General features: G+C 40.6%; 1 protein-coding gene and 1 pseudogene across 4 annotated transcripts in view; one reads left to right on the top strand and one right to left on the bottom strand.

Moving 5' to 3' along the window:
- The window catches only part of PKP2 (plakophilin 2), a 138,413-nt gene that overhangs the window by 80,242 nt on the left and 32,168 nt on the right, over window positions 1-26,003 (bottom strand). For 3 of the 4 annotated variants that reach the window (XM_019038659.3, XM_019038660.4, XM_055357918.2), the window contains exons 5-6: window positions 12,160-12,367; window positions 2,413-2,590 (exon numbers count right to left, since the gene is read on the bottom strand). In XM_019038659.3, coding sequence (XP_018894204.1) covers window positions 2,413-2,590; window positions 12,160-12,367 — 386 coding nt within the window. Of the gene's footprint in view, window positions 1-2,412; window positions 2,591-4,570; window positions 4,703-12,159; window positions 12,368-26,003 lie in introns of all 4 variants that reach the window. The other variant, XM_019038658.4, reaches the window with a different exon arrangement.
- Window positions 24,412-24,754, top strand: LOC109029009 (large ribosomal subunit protein eL33-like; annotated as a pseudogene).

Here is a 26,003-nt window from a genome sequence, read left to right as displayed (position 1 = left end):
TTCACCATCAATTTTCATTTGTTCACTCATTCATTTATTCATTTTATTCAAATACCTTGCTTACTATATGCTGAAAACTTTGCTAAGTGTTAGGCATTAAAAATGTTTTTTAAATGCATAGGCTTAGCTTTTATGGCACAATCTATTAATAGTAGCAAAGGTATGTAAACAACTATCATATAACAGCAATGTGACAAAATCAGTTAACAGTGGTGACTTGCCTATGAATTCCCGTTTGAACCCTCAGGAACAAGCACTAGCTTTTGCTGGGGAAGCTGGAAAATGTTTCATAGAACATTTATGAACATTATGAACTTTATCTTTGGTTTTAAATCGTTAGGAGATTAAGTATTCAAAAGGCAGATAATAGAAAATGTTTACCAGGCAAATAAAATTAAATAAAGTATTGATATGAAAGTACTATGACATCTAAGGAAAAACAAGCACTTTGGTGGGTGTGAAGTATATTTGTGGGAAAAAAGGGGTAATGAAGGTTGTGGATAGACTGAAAAAGGCTGTGTATGCTGTGATGGACCAAGATGTCTTCCATTTTTGTTTGGTTCACCCAGTAAGTTCTTCCACCCCTTTTCTTATGGTAACAGATCTTGCTGTCCTTACTATAAAAGGAGGTATCTGATCCAGGCTTGGACAATCCAGGCCAACAGTTGCTCAAATGATGTGCCCCTTTCTGAATCAAGGCCAGGAAAAAACTTTCCCTGTGATTGGCACAATCATTTTAAGAAAGATGTGCACTTTTTTTTTTTTTTTTTTTTTTTTGTGGCTAAGCAAGGGCTGCCTACGATTAAGTTATCTGCTCAGTAGAGAAGGCTTGTTTGCATTTGCAGGAAATGAGCCCACTATGAAAAAAGAAGAGCAAGCAGAGATGACATACAAACAGAAAAAGAGTGAGTCCTAGGAATGCTGAATTCTGTCCCAAAAAGGGAATACGGTCATGGTTCCTGGTATACTTCCTTCACTTCCTCAAGTGACCTGCAATATCTCAGCCACATGGGCCAATGAATTCCGACTTGTTTCAGTGAGTTTAAGTTCAGTTCCCACCATTTTCAATGGAAAGAGTCCTAATACATCTGCCATACTAAGAACTCTGTTTTATGTGGTAAGGCAATGGGAGCCGGAGAGAAACTTTAAGACATGAAATATGTTTAAGCAGGTGAGCGATGGATCAAAGTGCACTAGAAAAGCAGATTTAATGGGCAGTACAGAAGATGGATTCGAGGAAGGCCACTTAGGCACTTCTTACGCCTTTCAAGAATGTGGTCCTTTATCTTTAGAGAATTTCTGACTACCAAAATAGTCCAGCAAGGCCCAGCTCACTTGACACCTCTTCTCTAGTGCCCTTCTGATCTCACCAGATGCCATGAATGGTCCTTTGTTCTGCATTCCCGCAGCACTTCACTTGCACCTTTGACATCCTAGTTCGCAAACTTCAGTGACTGTCAGAATCACCTAGAGGCTTGTTAAAACTGGATTGCTGGGCCCAACCTTGAGTGTTTCTGATTCAGAAGGTCTGGGGTGGGACCTGAGAATTCTAACAACTTCCAGGTGGTGCTGGACCTGTGGCCAGCTTTGAGAACTGCTGCTCTAACACATTTCATTGTAGCTGTCTTCTAGTTCACTTGCTTATCTGTGTCCCCTGCTCCACTAAACATTCCTTACCGATATTCTTGTTTTATATTTTTTGAGACAGGGTCTTGCTCTGTCACTCAGGCTAGAGTGCAGTGGTGCAATCATGGCTCACTGGAACCTCAGCCTCCTGTGCTCAAGAGATTCTCTGTCCCAGCCTCCCGAGTAGGTGGGACTACATGTGCACACCACCATGTCCAGCTAATTTTTTCATTTTTTTGTGGAGACAGGGTCTTGCTATGTTGCCTAGGCTGGTCTCGAACTCCTGACCTCAACTGATCCTTCTGCCTCAGCCTCCCAAAGTGCTGGTATTACAAGTGTGAGCCACCGCACCCAGCCAAGGGTTTTCTTATTCATCTTTGTATAGCCTTCAGTAGCTAACATAATGCTTTACACAAAATTGGTATTTGATATGTATTACTGTGTGACTAACTATGGACATAAAATAAACATCTTATCATAATAAATTCTTTCAGTTACCATCCAAATAAAGTCTCTCAAAAAATAAACTGTGTAGGCCGGGCACAGTGGCTCACGCCTATAATCCCAGCACTTTGGGAGGCCAAGGCAGGTAGATCACTGTACTCCAGCCTGGGCAACAGAGCGAGACTCTGTTTTAAAAAAGATAAATAAATAAATAAAATAAACAAACCATCAAACAAACTGTGTAACTAGAAAAGAACCAAAGGCAGAATATATCCTGACTTCCTTGGGGCTACCTAATTTTTTATTGCATCTTCTATCAGGGCAGGGTACAGGTAGCGTTACCTTAGGCATCCAGTGACGTTGTAGAATATGTCAAAATCGAGCAAACCATTTGCTTTTGGGTAGTCTCCTTCAGGCCACCCAGAAAAGGGGATGATGATATTCTCCGTCAGCATAAGCAATGCTTCTGTTATCATGAGATTCTTGAGTTTGTCATTAGATGACAAATTCCACAGCAAACCTAGAAAAGCACAGAGTTACCATGAAAACAGTGCAGGGTGGGACCAAAATGACTGCTGAAAAGTTCAGTCAAGGCCATCAACTCCAGGGCTATGACTAGTCATAAAAAAATTTGGGGGGTGGGGGGGCCAGCCCCTTTCTCAACTGGAAGAACCCAATTAGAACTCATTAGATGGTGATGGAGGCTGACCCACATTAGCAATAAATACATGGCTTAGGCTACAAACTGTGCAGGTTTAAACTAATCAGATATACAAATAAAGGCCAGACATACTTAGGCATTTATTGCTGTTTCTCCTAAAGGGCCCTACCACAAAGCTGACCTGACCGGGATAATAAAGTCTGGGCTCACCAATAGGCAGGCTTAAAATGGTCCTATCGTAACTAAAACTTCAACATTTTTAAAGAGTCATATTTTTTTCTCCCTTAGATATACATGGGAAAATATCTTCCCTGCCTCCTTCCCCACTAACTGTAACTTTCATCTAACATTGTGCCTCCCAGTAAGAGCAGGGAAGGTCTGCAGAAAGCCTTTCTCCATGCCTGTCAACAGGAAGCTGATCAACATCACCAATTAATGTTATTGACTGCTACCCAATGACAGAATCACGTCCTCCAGCAATTTATTCTGGCTACCTCATGTATTCTTATTTTATAGTTTGGCAGTGAAGGAGAGACAACAGCATCTTCCCTATTGGCCAACTTGCATGGCCTAAGTACTGCTCAGAGATTAGTACCCTATTTACTCATTAAATTTTCTCTTTCCTCTTGAATCCCCCATATTAAAGAGAAAGACCATATAGGCCAATCCAGAAGAAACTGAGATAATAGCATGTTGTACTTTATAAGGTATATACTGTGACATACAGACTGAGGCTGAGTACTGAGATAAAATAGAAAGTGGCATATACATTTAGGATTTTTTTTTGTTTTTGAAATTTGGAGCTCGAATCCTTCTGATTCAGTGGAAGGAAGACTGTACACCGATTGCTTGCTATTCCAGGGACTCCCAGCAGGTGTAAAGTTGCCTCGTCATCTTTCTTTCTTTTTTTTTGAGACTGAGTCTCACTCTGTTGCCCATGCTGGAGTGCAGTGGTGGCTTGATCTCGGTTCATTGCAATCTCCACCTCCCAGGTTCAAGCGATGCTCCTGCCTCAGCCTCCCAAGTAGCTGGAATTACAGGCGCCCGCCACCATGCCTGACTAATTTTTGTATTTTCAGTAGAGATGGGTTTCACCATGTTGGCCAGGCTGGTCTCAAACTCCTGACCTCAAATGATCTGCTGCCTCGATCTCCCAAAGTGCTGGGATTACAGGCATGAGCCATTGCCTGGCCCGCCTCATCATCTTTCATACCATAATGGGTTACACTAACTCACTAATGCCCAGGAAAAGGAGAAGAGGGGCAGAAAGAGAAGGGATGACTCTTTCCTTTCTACCCTATCCTTCTCACTGCCCAGGCAACAATTCCTACTTCTTTTTTTTCCCCCGAGATGGAGTACTGCTTTGTTGCCAAGGCTGAAGTACCGTGGCACAATCTCGGCTACCTGCAACCTCTGCCTCCCAGGTTCAAGCAATTCTCCTGCCTCAGCTTCCCAAGTAGCTGGGATTACAGGCACACACCACCATGCCTGGCTAATTTTTGTATTCTCAGTAGAGATGGGGTTTCACCATGTTGGCCAGGCTGGTCTCAAACTCTTGACCTGGTGATCCGCCCACCTCGGCCTCCCAAAGTGCTGAGATTATAGGCGTGAGCCACTGTGCCTGGCCCAGCAATTCCTACTTCTTTTTTTTTTTTGAGACAGAGTCTCACTCTGTCACCTAGGCTGGAGTGTAGTGGCGCAATCTTGGCTCACTGCAACCCCTGCCTCCCGGGTTCAAGTGATTCTCCTGCCTCAGTCTCCTGAGTAGCTGGGATTACAGGCGCAGACCACGACACCCGGCTAATTTTTTTGTATTTTGAGTAGAGACAGGGGTCTCACCATGTTGGTCAGGCTGGTCTCGAACTCCTGACCTCGTGATCCGCCCACCTTGGCCTCCTAAAGTGCTGGGATTACAGGCGTGAGCCACTGCGCCCGGCCAGCCATTCCTACTTCTTAAATTGACTGTATGGTCTGTACAAAGGAAAGAGGAAGCATAGGTACTCAGGGCAGGCTCCTTTATGAACACAGCAAATGTGGCAGACTTGGCTGAACTATGTGGCAAACATCACCTCCCCTGAAATAACAGCCTATATAGCTAAAGCTTGGTAATTACTCAGCATACTTATATTTGGTCCAACCAATTAGAACACATTAGGCTTCATGCAGTCTTTTGGGCTTAAACAGTTTGCTTCTGCTGTGCACAGGTAGCTACTTTTTGAAACTGTAACCAGATTTCCACTGGAGCCTACACAGAGCTTCCATTAGATACAGTGACACTGTGTCAGGTGTCTTGTGAGGACTAGATTTCTGGCTTATGAGGAGGTATTTTCCTGATCAAACTAGCATTTGGGGTTAAGGAGCAGTGTCCCTCAGCCACAGGTTTTGCAATACAATGACTTCATTCCTCCTGCTTCTCCTTAAGAGGCCCTGGAAGAGGGACAGATAAAACTCAGAAGGTGGTTGAAAACAATTTCAAGGCAAGTCTGAGGTTGAGTTTTGGTTACTAAGCTACAAAAGCAAGTTAGAAAGAAGAGAGAAATGAAGAAGAAGAAAAAAAAAGCTTCTTTAGTCCTAAATAAGCAAACAAATTAATAGTCTCTGCCTGCCAGAAGCTTAAGAATGTGAAGCATAATGACATTTCCTCCTTTTAAAAAGGACCACACAGGGCACTCAAAGAAAAAGTACACCTTACAATAAAAACCAGAGAGGATTAATTGGAACAAAGGGAGTGGAATTTTCCTTCAACAGTCAATATCCTTTAGAGCTTGCCATGCTCCATTATTTCTACAAAAGTATATGATTTTGGAAGTTTCAGCATAATTTTAGAATTTCTAATATAGGATTTTGCATAGAAATGTCATGCCTGTCAAATTTCTGGGTGGCATGAAAGCTGTGAAAGAACTAAGATGTTCAATAGAGATTCAGAATTACATATGCTCATACGCACACACCCTCACACAAAATCAGTGAGTAACCAACTACAAACTGGGAAAATATGTACAATATGAGATAAAAGGTTAATACTCTTAATATATAGAATTTTTATAAATCACTAAAAAGCGAAACACCAGTAGAAAAACTGGGAAGGTACATAACACAAAACCAACTGATATTAGGAGCTAATGTACACAGGAATCCATGTTCTCTAGTAACTAAAGAAATACAAACTTAAACAACTAGATATCATTTTCCATGACTAGAGGAGGCAAAACCAGAACCAATGAGTGGAAATGCTAAAGAAGGAGATTTTGGCTCACTGAAAGTATAAACTTCTAAGAGAGCTTTGAAGAAAACAGAAGGAACTACTTGTAAGACCCAGCTCTATCACTGGAGGGAATAAAAATTAGCTTATCTCTTATCAGAAAGTAGATGAGGGCTTTTACCCTGAAATTAAAGTGTTAGACTAGATGAGCAGTTTCCAAATGAGCCCAGTGACAAAACAGACTCACAGTCTTGGGCCATGCCCCAAATTTGCTGAGCCAGAGTCTCAGGATGGAGTTCAAGAACTTATATTTTAAAAAAAGATTCCAGTTTTGGGCATGAGGAAACCAATAGACTAGATGACTCTGAATAGATGTCCCTTCAATGATCAGATTCTGGATTACCTAATATAATATTTACGGTTTGGGTTTTCATGTGTCTCATCTTTAACTTCTGGTCAATTTTTTCATAGTGTCTTAATGTCTACTAGCATAGTTCTTTGTTGCAGATGGTCTGTCTGCCTGTAATTTTCTACCATGAGGCTCTCATTCTAGCCAAAAAGAAAGGGATCTGGACTCTGTTAAGGGATATAATTAGAATAATTACCAATTATAAGAGACAATAACTCCATTAGCCAGAAATTTACTGCCAACCGTGATGTTTGTAAAAAATAGCTAACCAGTAAAGGGAGCTTAGATATTACAACTCATGTTAAATAATAATGACCTCGGCTGGGTGCGGTGGCTCATGCCTGTAATCCCAGCACTCTGGGAGGCTGAGGTGGGCGGATCACGAGGTCAGGAGATTGAGACCATCCTGGCTAACATGGTAAAACCCGTCTCTACTAAAAATACAAAAAAAATTAGCCAGGCGTGGTGGCGGGCGCCTGTAGTCCCATCTACTTGGGAGGCTGAGGCAGGAGAATGGCGTGAACCCGGGAGGCGGAGCTTGCAGTGAGCCGAGATCATGCCACTGTACTCCAGCCTCGGCAACAGAGCGAGACTCCGTCTCAAAAAAATAAATAAAAATAATAATAAAAAAATTAATGACCTCTAGGACAGAAAATATAGTAATTTAACAAATCTGCCTTAACACATAGGCAGCAAAACTTACAAATTTTATGATTAAATAAATCCCTATCTTCAGTGAAAAAGAATGAGGAGGAAAAGATGAGGACTACGACCGCTCGGACAAGGACAAGAAAGAAAACTGGTTCTCTTTAACCGTGTTTTTCAAAGTGGTCAAAGAGTGGGAGGAATTTTTTTTTTTATTTACAATTTCCCTTGCATAGATATACCCCTCCTTTCACCTAAATTTTGCAAATCTTAACTGGAATATCAGATTATTGAAACGGCCACGTATTCCAAGTTATATATAAACCCAGGGTACCTTGTTACACATTACGAATGCGGAATAAAATAATATACAATTACTTAAAGAAAGTGCGTAATAAATATTTTATAGCAAAACATTCTGAGTATTTTATTAAATACAGCAATCCAATTAAGTACTTCTATAAAATATGCAGGGATTAATATGCAGTTTTAACACATTTCACTGACAATCACCCCGACTCTTTCATATGTAATGAAAGAGGGATAAGAACCCTGCTGCACTCTTATCATGACTTGTCTGTTTTAATCCAAGGCATATCCCTGCTCACTCCAGCCAATGCTCACTACTCAGTGACCTTGAAGATGAACTTCTGAGACTAAGATGTGCCGTTCTCATTTCAATTACGGGAACACTACCACGCTCACTTAGTAAGGGAGAAAGAACAATCTCACCGGGGTAGGGGGAGTGGGGGTGTCTTTGATCATGAAGTTCTTTCATTAGAAGAGAAGATCCTAGGCTACTACTGCAGAAGTAGAGCGAGAGATGAAGACAGCTTGAACCAAGGCATAGACAAGAAGACAGAGGGGCTGGCGCAGTGGCTCACGCCTGTAATCCCAACACTTTGAGAGGCTGAGGCCGGCAGATCACCTGAGGTCGGGAGTTCAAGACCAGCCTGACCAACATGGAGAAACCCCCATCTCTACTAAAAATACAAAATTAGCCAGGCATGGTGGCGCATGCCTGTAATCCCAGCTACTCGGGAGGCTGAGGCAGGAGAATTGCTTGAATCTGAGGCAGAGGTTGCAGTGAGCCAAGATTGCGCCATTGCACTCCAGCCTGGGTAACAAGAATGAAACTCCTTCTCAAAAAAAAAAAAAAAAAAAGAAGAGAGAGGAAGGGTGTCAGAGGAGTGAGGAAGAGCTCTCTGATCAGAGGAGTCTCAAAGACAAGTCCCTTCTCAAAGACCATACAAATGAGTCATCACGTGCCTCAAAAGTAGGTGGGGTGACACCAAAACACTCAGATACAACTAGATTCAAACCTGGGCTTTGTTCTTTACCATTTAGGCAACCTTGGGCAATTTACTTAACCCCTCTGAGTCTCACACTGATCATATGTAAGTCACTAATTATGCTTTCACCTCTTACGGAGTTGTCAGGAGAAACAGGGATAAAAAAACAGAAAGCCCTAGCTTAGTGATCAACACATAATAGGGGTTCGGAAAAAAAAAAAGGTCGAAGAAATAGACCAGTAAGATTCACATATATACTTACTTTCTTTGTGTTTCTAAACAAAGATATAAACATGTCTATATTAGGTTAACAATTTATTTCTGAGGCCCAGAAAGCCCTTATTTAGCTCTTCTATTAGTAGAGCCAAAGGGAGTAATTTAGAAGGATTTGTATCAGATGTTCAAATGTCTGTTTGGTTCAATTAGCATGTAATGAACACCCTCCAGTAGGGATGTTTGGCTTATACTAGAAATCCTGGGTGCTGCACAATCAACTTCCATTTATCAACTCTATAGATGATCTAATGATGCCTGAATGGTTTCATATGGCATCAACATCACAGAATGTTCTCTGACGTTAGTCTCCTATTGCCTATGCAGGAGAAGAGGAAACATGATTCAATGGCTTGTTCCCTTGACACACACACACACACACACACACACACACACACATGCAAGCACACACACACTTCCCAAGCTTTCTAATTACCAGGCACCCTAACTCCAAATCACGCTATTTTCCATGTCTCCTCTAAATGACCGGCAGCTAGTTTCTTTCTGCCTCTTTGCCTTGCTAGTGATGCTCACTTTGCCAGGAATAACTTTCATCCTCTTTCAAAACACCAATCCAAAGCCTATTCCTTTTTTAAGGTCCACAATGAAACATAACCCCTTCAGGAAGTATTTCCTGACTATAAAACTAGTAGATGGAGAAACAAAATCCAACGCGGGTGCAGTGGCATGTCCCTGTAGTCCCAGCTACTGAGGAGGCTGAGGCAGGAGGATCTCATGAGCCCAGAAGACCAGCCCAGGCAGCACAGTGAGATCCCCATCCTTTAAAAAAAACAAAAACAAAAAAACCCCAAATCCACACCCTCCCTAGGCTGTGATTCTCAGTACCTGACCCCTGAAAGCTGCTCTGTAAATGTTGGTTAAATGAATGGAATCACTTTTAATTTCTATAGGCATATACAAATCATGGATATGGAAAGAAATCTCTCATGGGACCTGACAGAATGCTGGCAAGAGGGTAGCATGGTACTGGTCGGGCGCGGTGGCTCACGCTTGTAATCCTAGCACTTTGGGAGGCGGAGGCAGGCGGATCGCCTGAGGTCAGGAGCTCAAGACGAGCCTGACCAACGTGGCGAAACCCTGTCTCTACTAAAAATATAAAAAATTAGCTGGGCATGGTGGTGGGCACCTGTAATCCCAGCTACTTGGGAGACTGAGGCAGGGAGAATTGCTTGAACCCTGGAACCAGAGGTTGCAGTGAGCTGAGATCATGCCACTGCACTCCAGCCTGGGCAACAGAGCAAGACTGTCTCAAAAAGAAAAAGAGAATAGAGAGAGTAGCATGGTACCTCACATAGTTTTATAACATTAAAATATATCAGAATTTAAAATGTGATATTTAGCAACATGTATACAGCTGGAGGTCATTATCCTAAGCAAATTAATGCAAAAACAAAAAATCAAATACCACATATTCTCACTTACAAATGGGAGCTAAACATTGGGTATACATGGACATAAAGATGAATAAAAGAGGGAGGAAAGGACGGGGGCAAGGGTTGAAAAACTATCTGTTGGGTACTATGCTGAGTACCTGGGTGACAGGACCATTCGTATCCCAAACCTCAGCATCACACGATATATCCATGTGACACACTTGAACATGTAACCCCAAATCTAAAATGAATGTTGAATTTTTAAAAATGTGATATTTTAAGATATAAAGCGAGTAGAGATAACATAATGACAAAATCTTTATAGGAAAATTAAACCTATTATATAACTAAATGAAGCAGGTAGAAGAGCAAAATATATTCAATTTACTTTAAAACAATATTTGTGGAGTATTTCCTTTAAAAGTATTTACCAGAACACTGTCAACTATTAAACAGTTAAAAAAAAAAAACACACCTCTTCTATGATGTATATTCTTTGAGCATTGGTTTCCTCATCTGTAAAATTGAGATATAGCACCTGATAATACCTAGAAACCCAAGGTTTTTGTGATAATTAAATTAGAAAATGTACGTATATCGCTGAGACATTGAAGATATTTAACAAAAATTTACTGATGATTGCACTCAGTTATGCCTCCTGCAATCTTTGTTAATTTTTTTGAGATAAGGTCTCACTCTGTTGCCCAGGCTGGAGTACAGTGGTGCAATCATGGCTCACTGCACCAGCCTCAGCCTCCTAGGCTCAAGCAATCCTCCCACCTCAGCCTCCTGAATAGCTGAGACTACAGGCACACACCACTAACACACCTGGCTAATTCTTTATTTTTCGTAGAGACAGGGTCCCACTATGTTGGCCAGGCTGGTCTCGAACTCCTGGGCTCAAGCAATCCTCCTGCCTTGGCCTCCCAAAGTGCTGGGATTACAGGCATGAGCTACTGCACCCAGCCCCTCCTGTACTCTTTGTACTGTGTGCAGGGAACACAAGCGGAGAGCTGATGGTGATGGCAGGGAGAATGCTTATTCTGGAACATCAACAAATCATCTTCTCTTTTATCATACGACTGTTCATTTAAATGAAACTAGCCCCTTCTCTTCATGCTTAGAGGACATATTACTAACACTGCTGTTTTAATTCTATCTGATTAGTCCATCTCTCCAATTCATTGCATAAAAAGGAGACATTTGCTCAAATCAGTATTTGAACAAAAATGTGAAGTAGAGGATTAAAAAAACAAACATATCCAGTTACTCTTTTCTTCTTTAAGGTTTCAGTGAGCTAAGGAGGTGGTACTGAGAGGAGTCCAGATAATGGAAAGACTGGAAAACACAGTTTCTAATATTTGATTAAATTGATCCTCCACATTGGAAAACTATGTGACACTCCATTTCATTTTCTATAGATCCAGCAAGCTGGTTGTTGAGTAAATAATACAAACAACTGGGTGTGGTTCTTGTCAGTTTTCTTTAGAAAGAAAGAAACCAAAATTTAGTTTGGGACACCTAGGATAACAGTGAAATCCTACACGTTCTTAAACTACAAAGTGGGCTGTTAGTGAATTTAAGCAGAATTTTCATTGCAGTGTCTTGTCAAATTGTTTTAAAGACATTTAGTCAAAGGTGCTTAGAGTTTCTAATTAAGAATATTAAGCAAAAGCCGCAGAACATTTTCCCCTTTAGAAAAAAGGAATTCAGGCTGGGCGCAGTGGCTCATGGCTCATGCCTGTAATCCCAGCACTTTGGGAGGCCGAAGCGGGCGGATCACGAGGTCAGGAGTTCGAGACCAGCCTGGCCAACATGGTGAAACTAAACTTTAGTAGAAACATGGTCTCTACTAAAAATACAAACATTAGCCGGGTGTGGTAGCACATGCCTGTAATCCCAGCTACTAGGGAGGCTGAGGCAGAATTGCTTGAACCCCGGAGGCGGAGGTTGCCGTGAGCTGAGACTGAGCCACTGCACCTCAGCCTGGGTGATAGAGCAAGATTCTGTCTCAAAAAAAAAAAAAAGGAATTCGAATATGGCTCAAATCTGGAGTCTAAGCCAGCAGGTAACAATGTTCCTTTAAAGCCTTCTCTAGCATAACAATGAGCCCATCAATCATTTGCTCCAGGAAACTTAAGAAAAAGAGATGATGTAAGGCATCTGGCTGGGGTGCAAATGTGTTAGGTTCTTCAATGTTCAGTAAGCACTACCTGTTATTTGTTTTTTAGTCTCCAAGTCTCTGGTTTGCTTCAGCACCTGGAGCAGCCGAGGTACCCCATTTAGTTCAGCCACCTCCAATTTGTTGTCATTGTCTTCAAATACTAAGTTTCTCAAGGCCCCACACACAGCTCGCTGAACGTCTTCATTCTGAACTTTTAGGAGCTGCAGAAGCTTGGGGATGCCACGAAGCTGGTTAACCTGGGGAAGAAGCAGATGCATATTTCTAATATTAATTTTGATGTGGCATCAAGGCATTCAATGTAATACAAACAGATGAAGTTTACTGATGCTGATTATAACCTTTCTTCATCAACAACTATGTGTAGCACAACTGAGGCTCTCGTAGAATATACCCCGGCTATAAGGCAGTATCTGTCATCAAGGAACTTATAGTACATTCGGGAAGTTAAGACTGAAACCTATGAAATAATTGAAGGGGAAGATTAAGTGATAGAGGGTGCATAGGTACTAGTTAAACAAAGTTAAGTGATAAAAGCTTGGAGCATAATAAAAATGAAAAGAATTGGGAATCTAGGCAGTAAGGAGAGTTTTTTTTATTAAATAATCCAAAATTACATACGTTTTTTCCTAAGACAAAACTTTATAGTCCATATAAAATGAATAGTATCACTTTCATTAACAGAAATAAAAATGCGTTTACCATGTCAGCCTCAGTAGTAATGCAAACTAACCCTAAATTCTTTTTTGTTTGAGATGCAGTCTGGCTCTGTCACCCAGGCTGGAATGCAGTGGTGGGATGTCAGCTCACTGCAAGCTCCGCCTCCCAGGTTCACACCATTCTCCCGCCTCAGCCTCCCGAGTAGCTGGGACTACAGGTGCCCGCCACCACGCCCAGCTAATTTTTTGTATTTTTAGTAGAGATGGGGTTTCACCATGTTAGCTGGGATGGTCTCGATCTCCTGACCTTGTGATCCGCCCGCCTCGGCCTCCCAAAGTGCTGGGATTACAGGCGTGAGCCATTGCGCCCGGCCACTAACCCTAAATTCTTATAACCAATTGCATGGAGTATTTTAAAAGACTTATAAAACTTATGCAAGCACTTTAGGCAGATAAAATAATTTTACACTTTTAAATGTATTATTTAAAAAATATTCCTTCTATCCAAATACGTAAGAAAGCGCATGCTATTAGAGAAAGGGCACAACCAGGAATGGGAAACAAATTGATGTAAGAAGGGGCCAAATAATCCTAATCTAAGCAGGGAGATTTTCTGTTTTAGTTGGAAAATATGATCTAAAGAAATTAAAGGTAGACACAGCGTTGGTGAAATAAAACATTAGGTTGTAGACTGAAGGCTTTCCTTCTCTTAGGCTTCCATTCACATTTGATTTTGAAACTTTTAAGTTGCCAAGAGCTGTTGGTAAAGATCTCATTTTCACTATCTTCATGAAGAAATTTTGAGGAAATAAGTTTTCATGAATGGGCATGAACCTGCCTTTCAGACGAAGTTTGTCACTTAGGAAGGACACCCTAACTACCAGCAGTTTATGCTCAGCGGAGAGCTGCACGCCTGGCCCGGGGCAGATTTGCATATTTTCTATGTACCAAGCTCTAGCCTCCCTTTCACAGACAGGTAAATGGTATTTAGGACACAGCCCTCCAATATTACATATTCCTTTGACAGGACTGGAGAAAAGACTAGAAAGGCTGAAATAAATATCAGAATTGTAAAACAATCTAAATAATAGCCACAACAATAACAACCACAGTCATCATAATAAAGCAAAAATCACAACTCCTCTCCCTCCTACTTCTAATATTAAGAAGCGTCAGTATAATGTTAGTTTTATATACATTATCTAATTAATAGATTGCAAGAACCTTAAGAAGAAAGTACTCTTGATTCCTTTAAGGCTTCACTGGACGTAATAAGGAGTAAATACTTCCACTTGCTGGCTCCCTTCTGAGGAGACATTTGCAGAACAAGAGACAGATGGGAGAGTGGCCACAGCAATTTTGTTGGACTGTGTCTAAAGCCATTTAAATGCATGATAAAGATTTCTTAGCTGGCCGGGCACGGTGGCTTATGCCTGTAATCCCAGCACTTTGGGAGGTCGAGGTGGGCGGATCATGAGGTCAGGAGTTCGAGACCAGCCTGGCCAACATAGTGAAACCCCATTTCTACTAAAAATACAAAAAAATTAGCCAGGCATGGTGGTGGGTGCCTGTAATCCCAGCTACTTGGGAGGCTGAGGCAGGAGATTTGCTTGAACCCAGGAGGTGGAGCTTGCAGTGAGCAGAAATGGCACCACTGCACTCTAGCTCGGGCAACAGTGTGAGACTCCATCTCAAAAAAAAGATTTCTTAGCTGTCAAGTAAATCTGGTCCAACAGATTATTTCACCACTTCATCTATTCCTATTACAGGCTAAGTATCCCTTATCTGAAAATCTGAAATACTTCAAAATCTGAAACTTTTTGAATGCTAACATAATGCTCCAAGGGAGTAATTCAGATCTCGGATTTTTGGATTAGGAATGCTCAACCAATGTAATGCAAATATTCCAAAATCTGAAAAACCCTAAATTCAAAATACTCCTGGTCTCAAGCATTTTGGATAAGTGATACTTAACCTGTATTACATTTCCTTAGACAAAAAAAAAAAAAAAAAACCAAAATACACAATTTACGTTAAAACAACCTGTAATTCACGTTTCCCTAATTCCCTAATTTTTATTTTATGGTAAGGTTTTAAGGTAAATTCATACCTTTTTTTTTTTTTTGAGACAGAGTCTCGCTCTGTCGCCCAGGTTGGAGTGCAGTGACACGATCTTGGCTCACTGCAATCTCTGCCCCCTGGGTTCAAGCAATTCTCCTGTCTCACTCAGCCTCCCTAATTGCAGGGATTACAGGCACGCCCTACCATGCCCAGCTAATTTTTGTATTCTTAGTGGAGATGGGGTTTTGCCATGTTGGCCAGGCTGGTCTCGAATTCCTGACCTCAAGTGATCCACCTATCTTGGCCTCCCAAAGTGCTAGGATTACAGGCGTGAGCCACTGCGCCCAGCCGGCTTCCTCCTTTTAATAAGTTAAACTACAGAAAGAAAGGCCTTGACTGGCAAAATAGCACTGTGCGATATATACCCGTGTCTTCTGGGTAAGGTCTGTTATTCTGCTACCGTGGCACAGTGCCTGTTTTTAGGTTTTTGAGAAAATATAAGTTCATAATATAAATTCACACTTTATAAGCTTCATGAATGCCAGATATACCAAATCCTCCCAGTAGCAGTATACATATCAGATGCAAAAAAAATCCTATTTGTCCTGAGGTACTTTGGCAGCTTTAGAAATATTTTATTAACTTAATTCATAATTTATAAGTTGCTTTCTTCAAAATATGATGGGAAATGGCTTACTGGCCATATTGCATTTCAAGCTGCAATGATAGAATTAGTAAGAAGTGGCATACGGAAGCCTCCCCAGCTCAGACCTGCTCCCTTACCCTGTCACCTTTATCACCTTGGCTTTCAGCACTTGCTCTAGCCCGGAAAGAGAGAACTACAGACACACCAGTGCTTAGATAAAGGCCGAAATCCGGCTACAGCTCTACTTACTGTATAACTTGACTCCCTAGTGTCTGGCACTTATCCCAAGCTTAAAAATAGATTTTAGTTACTTTCATCCATTTTATCAAGCAAATGGATATAAATCCTGCTAAATGCAAAAAGTTAATGACCTTCTCCTTGCATGTAACTAGAAGATGGTAGGTGATGAATCCTATCCATATTAGGACCAATGTCAAATATGCTGCTATTGTCCCTTAACGTTCAGGGAAGCAGCTGGAACCACGGAGGTTTGATGAGTTTCCCAATTATACTGAATCCTCGGGGTATTTTTCCCTCCTTTGGGAAAAGGAAAAAAGAAACAGACTACCATGAATGTTTCAGAACTTCAAAAAAGTTCTCATTTGAGTTGGTTTCTAAATACATGAAAGGGCAGAGTCACATATGAGAATTTTAACTCTCTCTGTGGTTTTATTCTGACTATCTTCCCTGTCAATTATAAAATAAGTAAATGACGAGGACTTCTGGTTGCAAATAAGCATAGGGAACACACAGCCTCTGCTGAGGCAAAGGCTCTCTCCAGACCTGGAGCCTTTGCTCTTGCTTCCTCCTCCTGTCTGGAAGGTTCAGTCCACTCTGCCTCTCTTCTGGCAAAGCCCTACTCATCCTGTGGGATCCAGCTCAAATGTCACCTCCTCTATGAAATGTCACTCCTTTCTCTGCTTTCTCTCCCATTAGAATTAATCACTCCCTGTAAACTGGCATAACCTTTCAGGAAGGCAAGTGGCAATATGTGTCAAAACTTTTAAAATATTCACTTCTAGTAACTTTTATTGGGAAACAATGTGAAATGAAGACACAGACTAACATGCAAAAATAGTGACTACATCTTTTGTAATAGCAGAAAATAAGAAACCATTAACATCCAGCAATGGGGGAAGACTGGTTGATGGTTGTCACATACCCACATGTTGAGGTATCCACGGGAGAGGCAGAGCTGACACTTTATTAGCCATACAGTTCCCTCATTAGTCAAATGGGAATTACTGTGTAAGATGAGCAGTTACATGTCAGGCACACAGTAGTTACTCAACACAAGGTAGCAACTACCATCACCTTTAACAATGTTAACTGAAATTTATAAAATACTAATGTTATAAAAATTCATATGTCATTTAAAAAATGGAATAAGGCCGGGCATGATGGCTCACGCCTGTAATCCCAGCACTTTGGAAGGCCGAGGCAGGTCAGATCACTTGAGGTCAGGAGTTCGAGACCAGCCTGGCCAACATAGTGAAACCCCATCTCTACTAAAAATACAAAAATTTAGCTGGGTGTGGTGGCGCAAGCCTGTAATCCCAGCTACTGGGGAGGCTGAGGCAGAAGAATTGCTTGAACCCGGGAGGCAGAGGTTGCAGTGAGCCGAGATCGAGCCTCTGCACTCCAGCCTGGGCGACAGAGAGAGACTCCATCTCAAAAAAAAAAAAAAAAGGAAGAAAATATCTATGAATTTCTACTCATAAACACAGGCAAAAAGGAAATGAGATTAGGGAATTTGGGAGAAGTGGTAAATGTATGAATCATAAATAGGATCTGCCATTTTCTATGTTTTCAAATAATGAGACTGTATTTGTGTACACTTTTAAAAATCGAAATAAAAATTTTTTTTGTGGGGACAAAGAAAGCTACATATGCAATTTGATTGAAGATATGTAAATATATGCATTAAAAATTAGAGAACAAAACAAAAATGATAATGGTGAGATTATGGGTGCATTTTCTTTTTTGTTTTTTAATTTCTCAAATTTCTTATCAAAAACTTGAATTTGTTTTATAGTAAGTTTTTGCAAGATACTTCTGGCAGTGACTACTTCAGTGATGAGATATGAAACAGGCATGAAGATAAGACCACGTTAAGAAGGGTCTTACAGACTAAATTAAGGGATTTGTCTTTTATCCTGCAGGCAATGGGGGCAGTTATTGGAAAGGTCTCCCTGGGGGCTGTGAAGCATGAGACTATTAGGAATGGATAAGAATGCAGACAGGGATGTTAATCTGGAGACAGCTGGATTAACAGAAGATGGTGCTGGGACCAAGACAGTATCTCTGAGTAGGGAGGGAAAGATGTGGGTAGATTCCAAATACTTTTAGAAGTAGCATTAACAGGACCTGAAGACTGAGTGACTATGAGAGGTAAGGAAAAAAGAAGGTTCACCCCATGTTCTCACTCATAGGTGGGAACTGAACAATGAGAACACTTGGACACAGGATGGGGAACATCACCCACTGGGGCCTGTCATGGGGCGGGGGGGAAAGGGGAGGGATAGCATTAGGAGATATACCTAATGTAAATGACGAGTTAATGGGTGCAGCACACTAACATGGCATATGTATACATATGTAACAAACCTGCACGTTGTGCACATGTACCCTAGAACTTAAAGTATAATTAAAAAAAAAAAAAAAAAGAAGATTCAAAGAGTGTTCAAGTTTTGGTGTGAAATTACCTGGGTGAACTACCCTCCTACCGTTCACTGACAGGGAACAATATGCCCGGAGTTATTGCCTTGGGGCAGGCAGTGCACCATTATCTGACTGCATTCTCAGGACAACTCTTGGTAGGAGAACTATTTCCACTTTATAGGTAAGAAAGCTGAAGCTCAGAGAAGTAAAATATCTTGCCCAAGGGCACCTATGTAATTAGGGTGCTGGGATTCAAACTCAGCTAGCAGTGACTCTTCAGAGTCCATGATTAAACCACCAATGTCCTGCCTCCCAGCCCAACAGGACAGAGGGAGGGTTGGAGAGTAGAGAAGAAAAGCAAAAGAAGATAATATGTTCAGGCCGGGCGCGACGGCTCATGTCTGCAATCCTAGCACTTTGGGAGGACAAGGTGGGAAGATTGCTTAAGCCCAGGAGTTTGAGACCAGCCTGGGCAATGCAGGGAGATCCCATCTGCACAAAAAATGTTTAAAAATTAGCCGGGCATAGTGGCATGCACCTGTAGTCTCAGCTACTCGGGAGGCTGAGAGAGGAGGATTGCTTGAGCTCAGAAGGTCGAGGCTACAGTGAGCCATGATAGTGCCACTGCACTCCAGCCTGGGCAACAGAGTGAGAATATGTCTCAGAAAAAAAAAAAAAAGAGAGAGATCAACAGCGTCAAACACCAAGAATCCTAATCAAACAAAATGAGGACTGAAAAGCTGCTACTGGTTTTAAAAGTATTATGATTTAAAATTTTGATCTCTATGTCCAAATTATAATTTTCTTTTATACATACATTTAAAAACTATAGCACCATGTTTAACCTAAGAAGGATTTTTCAAATGTTCTTGGGTTATGATATTATAATTCTTAGATTTTCTATGAAGCATATACATTTTTAGGTTTGCATATAATTTTCATGTTTCATCATTCTCAAAACCAGTCTTTGTTCTACCTTTATCTCTGAGTGACAGTCAAGCCAGCAAACAACTTCAATCCTATGTATAAGCAAAATGATATTTTTAATCAAATTAGTAATTTAAGAGATAATAGAAATCTAGCCCAACTTGGGAAACATAATAAAAATTCCAGTAATTTGTACTACAAAATCGAAGCATACGTAATGATGCCCAGTTTTTAAAAACTGGGAATAGGCTCTGGTGTGGTGGCTCATGCCTATAACGCCAGCACTTTGAGAGGCTGAGGTGAGAAGACTGCTTGAGCCCAGGGGTTTGTGACCAGCCTGGGAACACAGGGAGACCCCATCTCTACAAAAAAAAAAAAAAAAAATATATATATATATAGCCAGGCGAGTCCATGCCTGTGGTCCCAGCTACTTGGGAGGCTCCGGTGGGAGGAATGACCCCCAGAGGTCGAGGCTGCAGTGAGCCATGATCACACCACTGCACTCCAGCCTGGGCAACAGAACAACACCCTGTCTCAAACAAACAAACAAAATGCCCCAAAAAACCAGGAATAAAAAAAGATTTAAAGATTTATCTCTGACTAGCTATTAAAGGATCAATATTCAGCCCCATTCCCTTCACCTATATGTATAAAGAATGTTCATCACTAGCTAAATGTCTTCTAAAATCCTTATTCAATCTTCCTACAGAACAAATAGGCAAAGGGTCAGTGAGAAATGCTCCATAATTATACAACTTTTGAAACGGCAAAGTCTAGATGTAGGGATAGGTCTTTTAAAGCAATATCTAAAATACAGACATCGAGATGAAAAATATTTAGTTTGATCTCATAAGAATTTTAAAATCCTGCATGACGAAAGATACAAAAAACAAAGTTAAAAACAAAAACAACAACAAAAATAAAGCAGGAGAAACTATTTGCCACGTATGTAACAACACATTAATATGTGTAATAGGTAAAGAACTGTAAGTCATTAAGAAAGAGATATATCTTAGTAGAAAAAATACACAATGGATTAAAAATGACAATTCACTGAAGAAATACAAAGTCAAAAACCACACCAAAAGGTGCTCAACTTCATGAATAATTAATGAAATGCAAGTGAAAAAAAAATCAGCAGAAGCTCTGTTGTGTGATCCTTACTTGACTGACCTGCAAGGCTAACCAATAACATTCTCTTTTCCCTCTGTGAAACCTCCTTGATTCTCAGAGTACTATCAAAGCTGGTAGGTTACTCTATTTGAGCCTTTGCACTTCTATTTCTACCAACTGAGTTACATGTCTACCAACAGTAATTTAGGTTTGCTTCCCAGGGTATTTATGTCAATTGTATTTGTTATAATTATGTAATTTACTTACCTATTCTATAAATGGATGAAATATAAGTATTGAAAGAGTACTTATTTCTCTGAAAATTAATTTGAATGCTTTGGAAAGACTAGATAAAGGTGAAAAGCTTAAGAGAGCTCTGTAATTAGTGATGGATAGAATTAATGTAAGAGACTAGGATTTGAACTCAGATGAATTAGTTCCATTAAGTTCTCATTCCACTTTAAACTTAAACTAAAAATGGCAGATGATATATAATGGGCATAGTTTATGCATGCAAGATGATGACAAATTCTATAAAAGGGTTTATTTTATCATTTTAAAAAATATTTTTCTCAGTAACTTTTGTGTGTGTGTGTGTGTGTGTGACAGAGTCTCTCTCCGTTGCCCAGGCTGAAGTACACTGGCATGATCTTGGCTCACTGCAACCTCTGCCCCCTGGGTTCAAGCTATCCTCCTGCCTCTGCCTTCTGAGTAGCTGGGACTATAGGTGCATGCCACCATGCCAGCTAATTCTTGTATTTTTAGTACAGATGGGGTTTCACCATGGTGGCCAGGCTGGTCTTGAACTCCTGACCTCAGGTGATCTGCCCACCTTGGCCTCCCAAAGTTCTGGGATTACAGGTATGAGCCACTGTACCTGGCCCTCAATAACTGTTTGATTGCACAACTATTAGTCTTGATTTCAAATATAATAAAATTTCTATGATAATGAAATGCCTATTTTTGCTTATCAGATTAACAAAAACAAAAGAATAATACCTTGTGGTAGTAATGGTACATGGAAATGAACACTCTGATAAAATGTTGATGGGAGTGTAAATTTGTGCAATTTTTGGGAGGACTTATTGGGGAGTTATTTATCAAAATTAAAAATGACTCGATAGTAACTAACAACTCAACTTACCTACTGCCTGAAACAAAAATTGGACAAAACATACAATGGTTTCAATAACTGAAAATGAGTAAATGATGGATAGTGATCCCTTAGATATCACTGCCTTGGGAGAGTTCCCAGGCTATGGGGCAGTGAGAGAAAACTTAAGTGAAACTCAACAGAGTTGAGGGCACAGAGCTCAGAGTTTGAGAAGACCAAAGGGGCTAATTTTTGCAGAAAAGAGTACCACAGAGAAAAGAGCTGAACAGAAACAGAACTCCTGAGGTGTGTAGAGGACCTGCCTGCTAGTATTCAGTAGAGTATTAATTAGTACATGTGGTATGAGGAAACTGTCTGAGGCCAGGGAAATAATCATCCAAAAGGATTTAAGGGAACAGCTCCTCATGTTCACACAGGCCTAGGAACAATGACTATTCTTATCAGCCAGCCAGAAAAATCTCAAAAATTCCTGCTACATTAGATAGAGTTCTCAGAAGTGTCTTGCCTTAAGAAGCAGGGATTAATTATCTCTAGAATAAATGCTGCTCTGGTTCCACTTAACAAATCTTAAAAGTAGAATTTGAGGGCAAGGAGAGGGAAAGCATTAGGACAAATACCTAATGCACGCGGGGCTTAAAACCTAGATGACGGGTTGATAGATGCAGCAAACCACCATGGCACATGTATACCTATATAACAAATGCGCACTGCACATGTATCCCAAAGCTTCAAGTAAAATTTTTTTTAAAAGTAGAATTTGGTCTGGGCGCGGTGGTGCATGCCTGTAGTCCCAGCACTTTGGGAGGCCAAGGTGGGCAGATCATGAGGTCAGGAGTTTGAGACCAGCCTGGCCAGCATGGTGAAACCCCATCTGTACTAAAAATACAAAAATTAGCCGGGCATGGTGGCATGCGCCTGTAATCCCAGCTACTTGGGAGGCTGAGGCAAGAGAATCACTTGAACCCGGGAGGTGGAGGTTGCAGTGAGCTGAGATTGTACCACTGCACTCCAGCCTGGGTGACAGAGCAAGACTCTGTCTCAAAACAAACAAACAAACAAACAAAGCAGAATTTGAAAGGATCAAACTGTTTCCAAGTACCTTAACTGCACCCAGAACAAAGCTCAAGAATATTTACAAAAATATCCAGCATCCAACAAGATAAAATTCACAATGCCTAGGAGCCAATAAAAACTGCCAGGCATGCAAAGAAGAAGAAAAATATGACCCATAATATGGAGAAAAACCAATCAATCAAAAGCTACCTAGAATAGACACAGATATTAGAATTAGCAGACAAGGACATTAAGGTAGCAATTTTATCTGTCTTCCATATGTTCAAAAATCTTGAGCAAAGATAGAACATGTTAAATAGAAACATAGAAGACATAAAAACACTGAAATCTAAATTTTAGAGATGAAAACTACAATGTATGAAGAAAAAATACACTGAGTAAGATTAATGGCATATTAAACACATATTAATGTATTAATGGCATATTAAACACATACTAAGAGATTAGCAAATGTAAAGCATAGGAATTGAACTTATCTAAAAACACAGAGAAAGAAGACTAAAAAAGAAAGATCTAAAGAAGCCTATGTGTACGTAACTGTAGTTCCCAAAGGAGGAATAGAAAAACTGTGAAAATTTTCTAATTTTGATGAAAAGTAGAAATTCACAAATCTATGAAGCTCAGTGAACTCCCAAGCACAAAAAACTAAGAGAAACTACACTAAGGCACATGTGACCAAACTGATCAACACCAGTAAGAAAGAGAAAATCTTAAAAGCAGCCAGAGGTGGGAAGAAAAGACTCATGTATGGAGGAAGAAAGATAAGGATGACAGGAGATTTCTTATCTAAAACAATGCAAGTGATGCAAGTGAGAAGACAGTGGAGCAACTTTCTTTCTTTCTTTGAGACAGAGAGAGAGTCTCACTCTGTCGCCCAGGCTGGAGTGCAGTGGTGTGATCTCAGCTCACTGCAACCTTCGCCTCCTGGGTTCAAGCGATTCTCCTGCCTCAGCCTCCTAAGTAGCTGGGATTACAGGCACCCGCCACCATACCTGGCTAATTTTGTGTTTTTAGTAGAGACAGGGTTTTACCATGTTGCCCAGGCCGGTCTTGAACTCCTGGCCTCAAGTGATCTGCCCGCCTCAGTCCTCCAAAGGGCTGGGATTACAGGCATGAGCCACCACGCTGTGGCCAACTTTCAGTACTGATATTTAGAAACTGTTAACCTGGAATTCTAAAGCCAGTGAAAATACCTTTCAAAAGCAAAGATGAAATTCTTTTTCAGACATACAGAAGCTGAAATAATGCAGGTTTGCTGGTAATGAACTAAAACAAATATTTTCAAAAAATTCTTCAGGTAGGCCAGGCATGGTGGCTCACACCTGCAACCCCAGCACTTTGGGAGGCCAAGGCAGGTGGATCACCTGAAGTCGGGAGTTTGAGACCAGCCTGACCAACATGGAGAAACCCCATCTCTACTAAAAATACAAATTAGTTGGGCATGGTGGCGCATGCCTGTAATCCCAGCTACTCGGGAGGCTGACGCAGGAGAATCGCTTGAACCCAGGAGGTGGAGGTTGCAGTGAGCCAAGATTGTGCCATTGCACTCCAGCCTGGACAACAAGAGTGAAACTCTGTCTCAAAAAGAAAAGAAAAGAAAAGAAAATTCTTCAGGTCATCTGGGCATGGTGGCTCATACTTATAATCCCTGCACTTTGGGAGGCAGATCACTTGAGGAGGACCCAAGAGGATCACTTTGAGAGGCGGGTGGATCACTTGAGGTCAGGAGTGAAAGACCAGCCTGGCCAACATGGCAAAACCCTACCTCTACTAAAAATACAAAAATTAGCCGGGCATAGTGGCGGGCACCTGTAATTCCAGCTATTTGGGAGGTTGAGTCAGGAGAATTGCATGAACATGAAAGGTGGAGGTCGCAGTGAGCTAAGATCGCGCCACTGCATTCCAGCCTGGGTGACAGAGTGAGACTCTGTCTCATAAATAAATAAATAAATAAATACATACATACATAAATATTCTTGCCTCGCCATGTTGGATCCTGTGGAGACCTGCTAGGAATAGGACTTCTAAATGGAAATACGACTGGAAAGCAGGCTGTAGTCCGAGGCCATTTTTGCTGGCTATAAGTGGGGTCTCCAGAACAAAAGGGAACACATCTCTTCTTAAAATTAAAGGTGTTTATGCCCGAGATGAAACAGAATTCTATTTGGGCAAGAGATGTCCTTATGTATACAAAGCAAAGAACAACACGGTGACTCCTGGCAGCAAACCAAACAAAACCAGAGTAATCTGAGGAAAGGTAACTTGGGCCCATGAAAACAGTGGCATGGTTTGTGCCAAATTCCGAAGCAATCTTCCTGCTAGAGCTATTGGACACAGAGTCTGAGTGATGCTGTACCCCTCAAGGATTTAAACTAATGAAACAATAATAAATAAAAGTGGATTTGTAAAAAACAAAACAAAATAAAAATTTTCAGGTAAAGGTAAAGGATCACACTATCTACACAAACAAATAAAGAGCACTGGAGCAACTTAGATCAAATGGACAAATCCCTTGAAAGACTCCCTTGAAAGACACAAACTACCAAAGCTCACTAAAAAAGCCACTGATAGTCTAAACAGCCCCACAGCAGTTAAAGAAACTGAATTTGCAGCTAAGAACCTTCTCACACATAAAAATCTTCAGGCTGAGACGGCTTCACTGCTGAAGTCTACCAAACATTTAAGGAAGAAATAATACCATTTCTAACCAAACTCTTTCAAAAAGCTGAAAAGAAGGGAATACTTCCCAGTTCATTCTATGAGACTAGTATTACCCACAACTCAAAATCAGACAAAGACATTAAAAGTACAGATCATGTCTTTTACACAGACGTAAAATTTCTTAACAAGATTTTAGCAAATCTAGTCATAAAACCTACAAAGTGACAGTACATCATAACCAGGTGGGGTTTATGAATGGAATACCATTTTAAAATCAATCAAGGTAATTTACCATAATGGCAAAATTAAAATTAAAAACCATAAAAATATTTCAATAAACGCATAAAAAGCATCTGACTAAATCCAACATCCATTCGCGATTCAAAAACTCCATTAAAGCAGGAGTAGAAGGGAAGTCCTTCAACTTGATATGGTCATTTATAAAAAACCTACAGGTAGCATAATATTTAAGGGTGAAAGAAAGACTGAATACTTTTGCCCTGGGATCAGAAACAGGATAATATGCCCACGCTCACCATTTCTTTTCAAGATTGTAGGAGAGGTTCTAGCACACACACACACACACACACACACACGTAAATATATATATTATATATATAATCTATTCTATATACTAGCAATGAACAACCAAAAATAGAAATTAAAAAGTACCATTTATAATAGCATCTGGAAATATGATAAACTTAGGGATAAATCTAAGAAAAGACATGAAAGACCTCTACAGTAAAAACTATAAAACTCTGCTAAGAAAAACTGAAGACCTAAATAGATGTTAAGATGTACCATGGTTATGGGTCACAAGACTCAATATTGTTAAGATGTCAGTTCTCTCCATATTGATCTACAGATTCAGTGCAATCTCTAACAAAATCCCAGCAATTATTTTTTAAGAAATTGACAAGCTGATTCTAAACTTCAAATGGAACTGCTGAAGATGT

The sequence above is a fragment of the Gorilla gorilla genome, chromosome 10, assembly GCF_029281585.2.
Source record: "Gorilla gorilla gorilla isolate KB3781 chromosome 10, NHGRI_mGorGor1-v2.1_pri, whole genome shotgun sequence".
Taxonomy (NCBI): domain Eukaryota; kingdom Metazoa; phylum Chordata; class Mammalia; order Primates; family Hominidae; genus Gorilla; species Gorilla gorilla.
The sequence above is the reverse complement of the archived record's forward strand: the minus strand, read 5'-3'. Positions and strand labels throughout refer to the sequence as shown.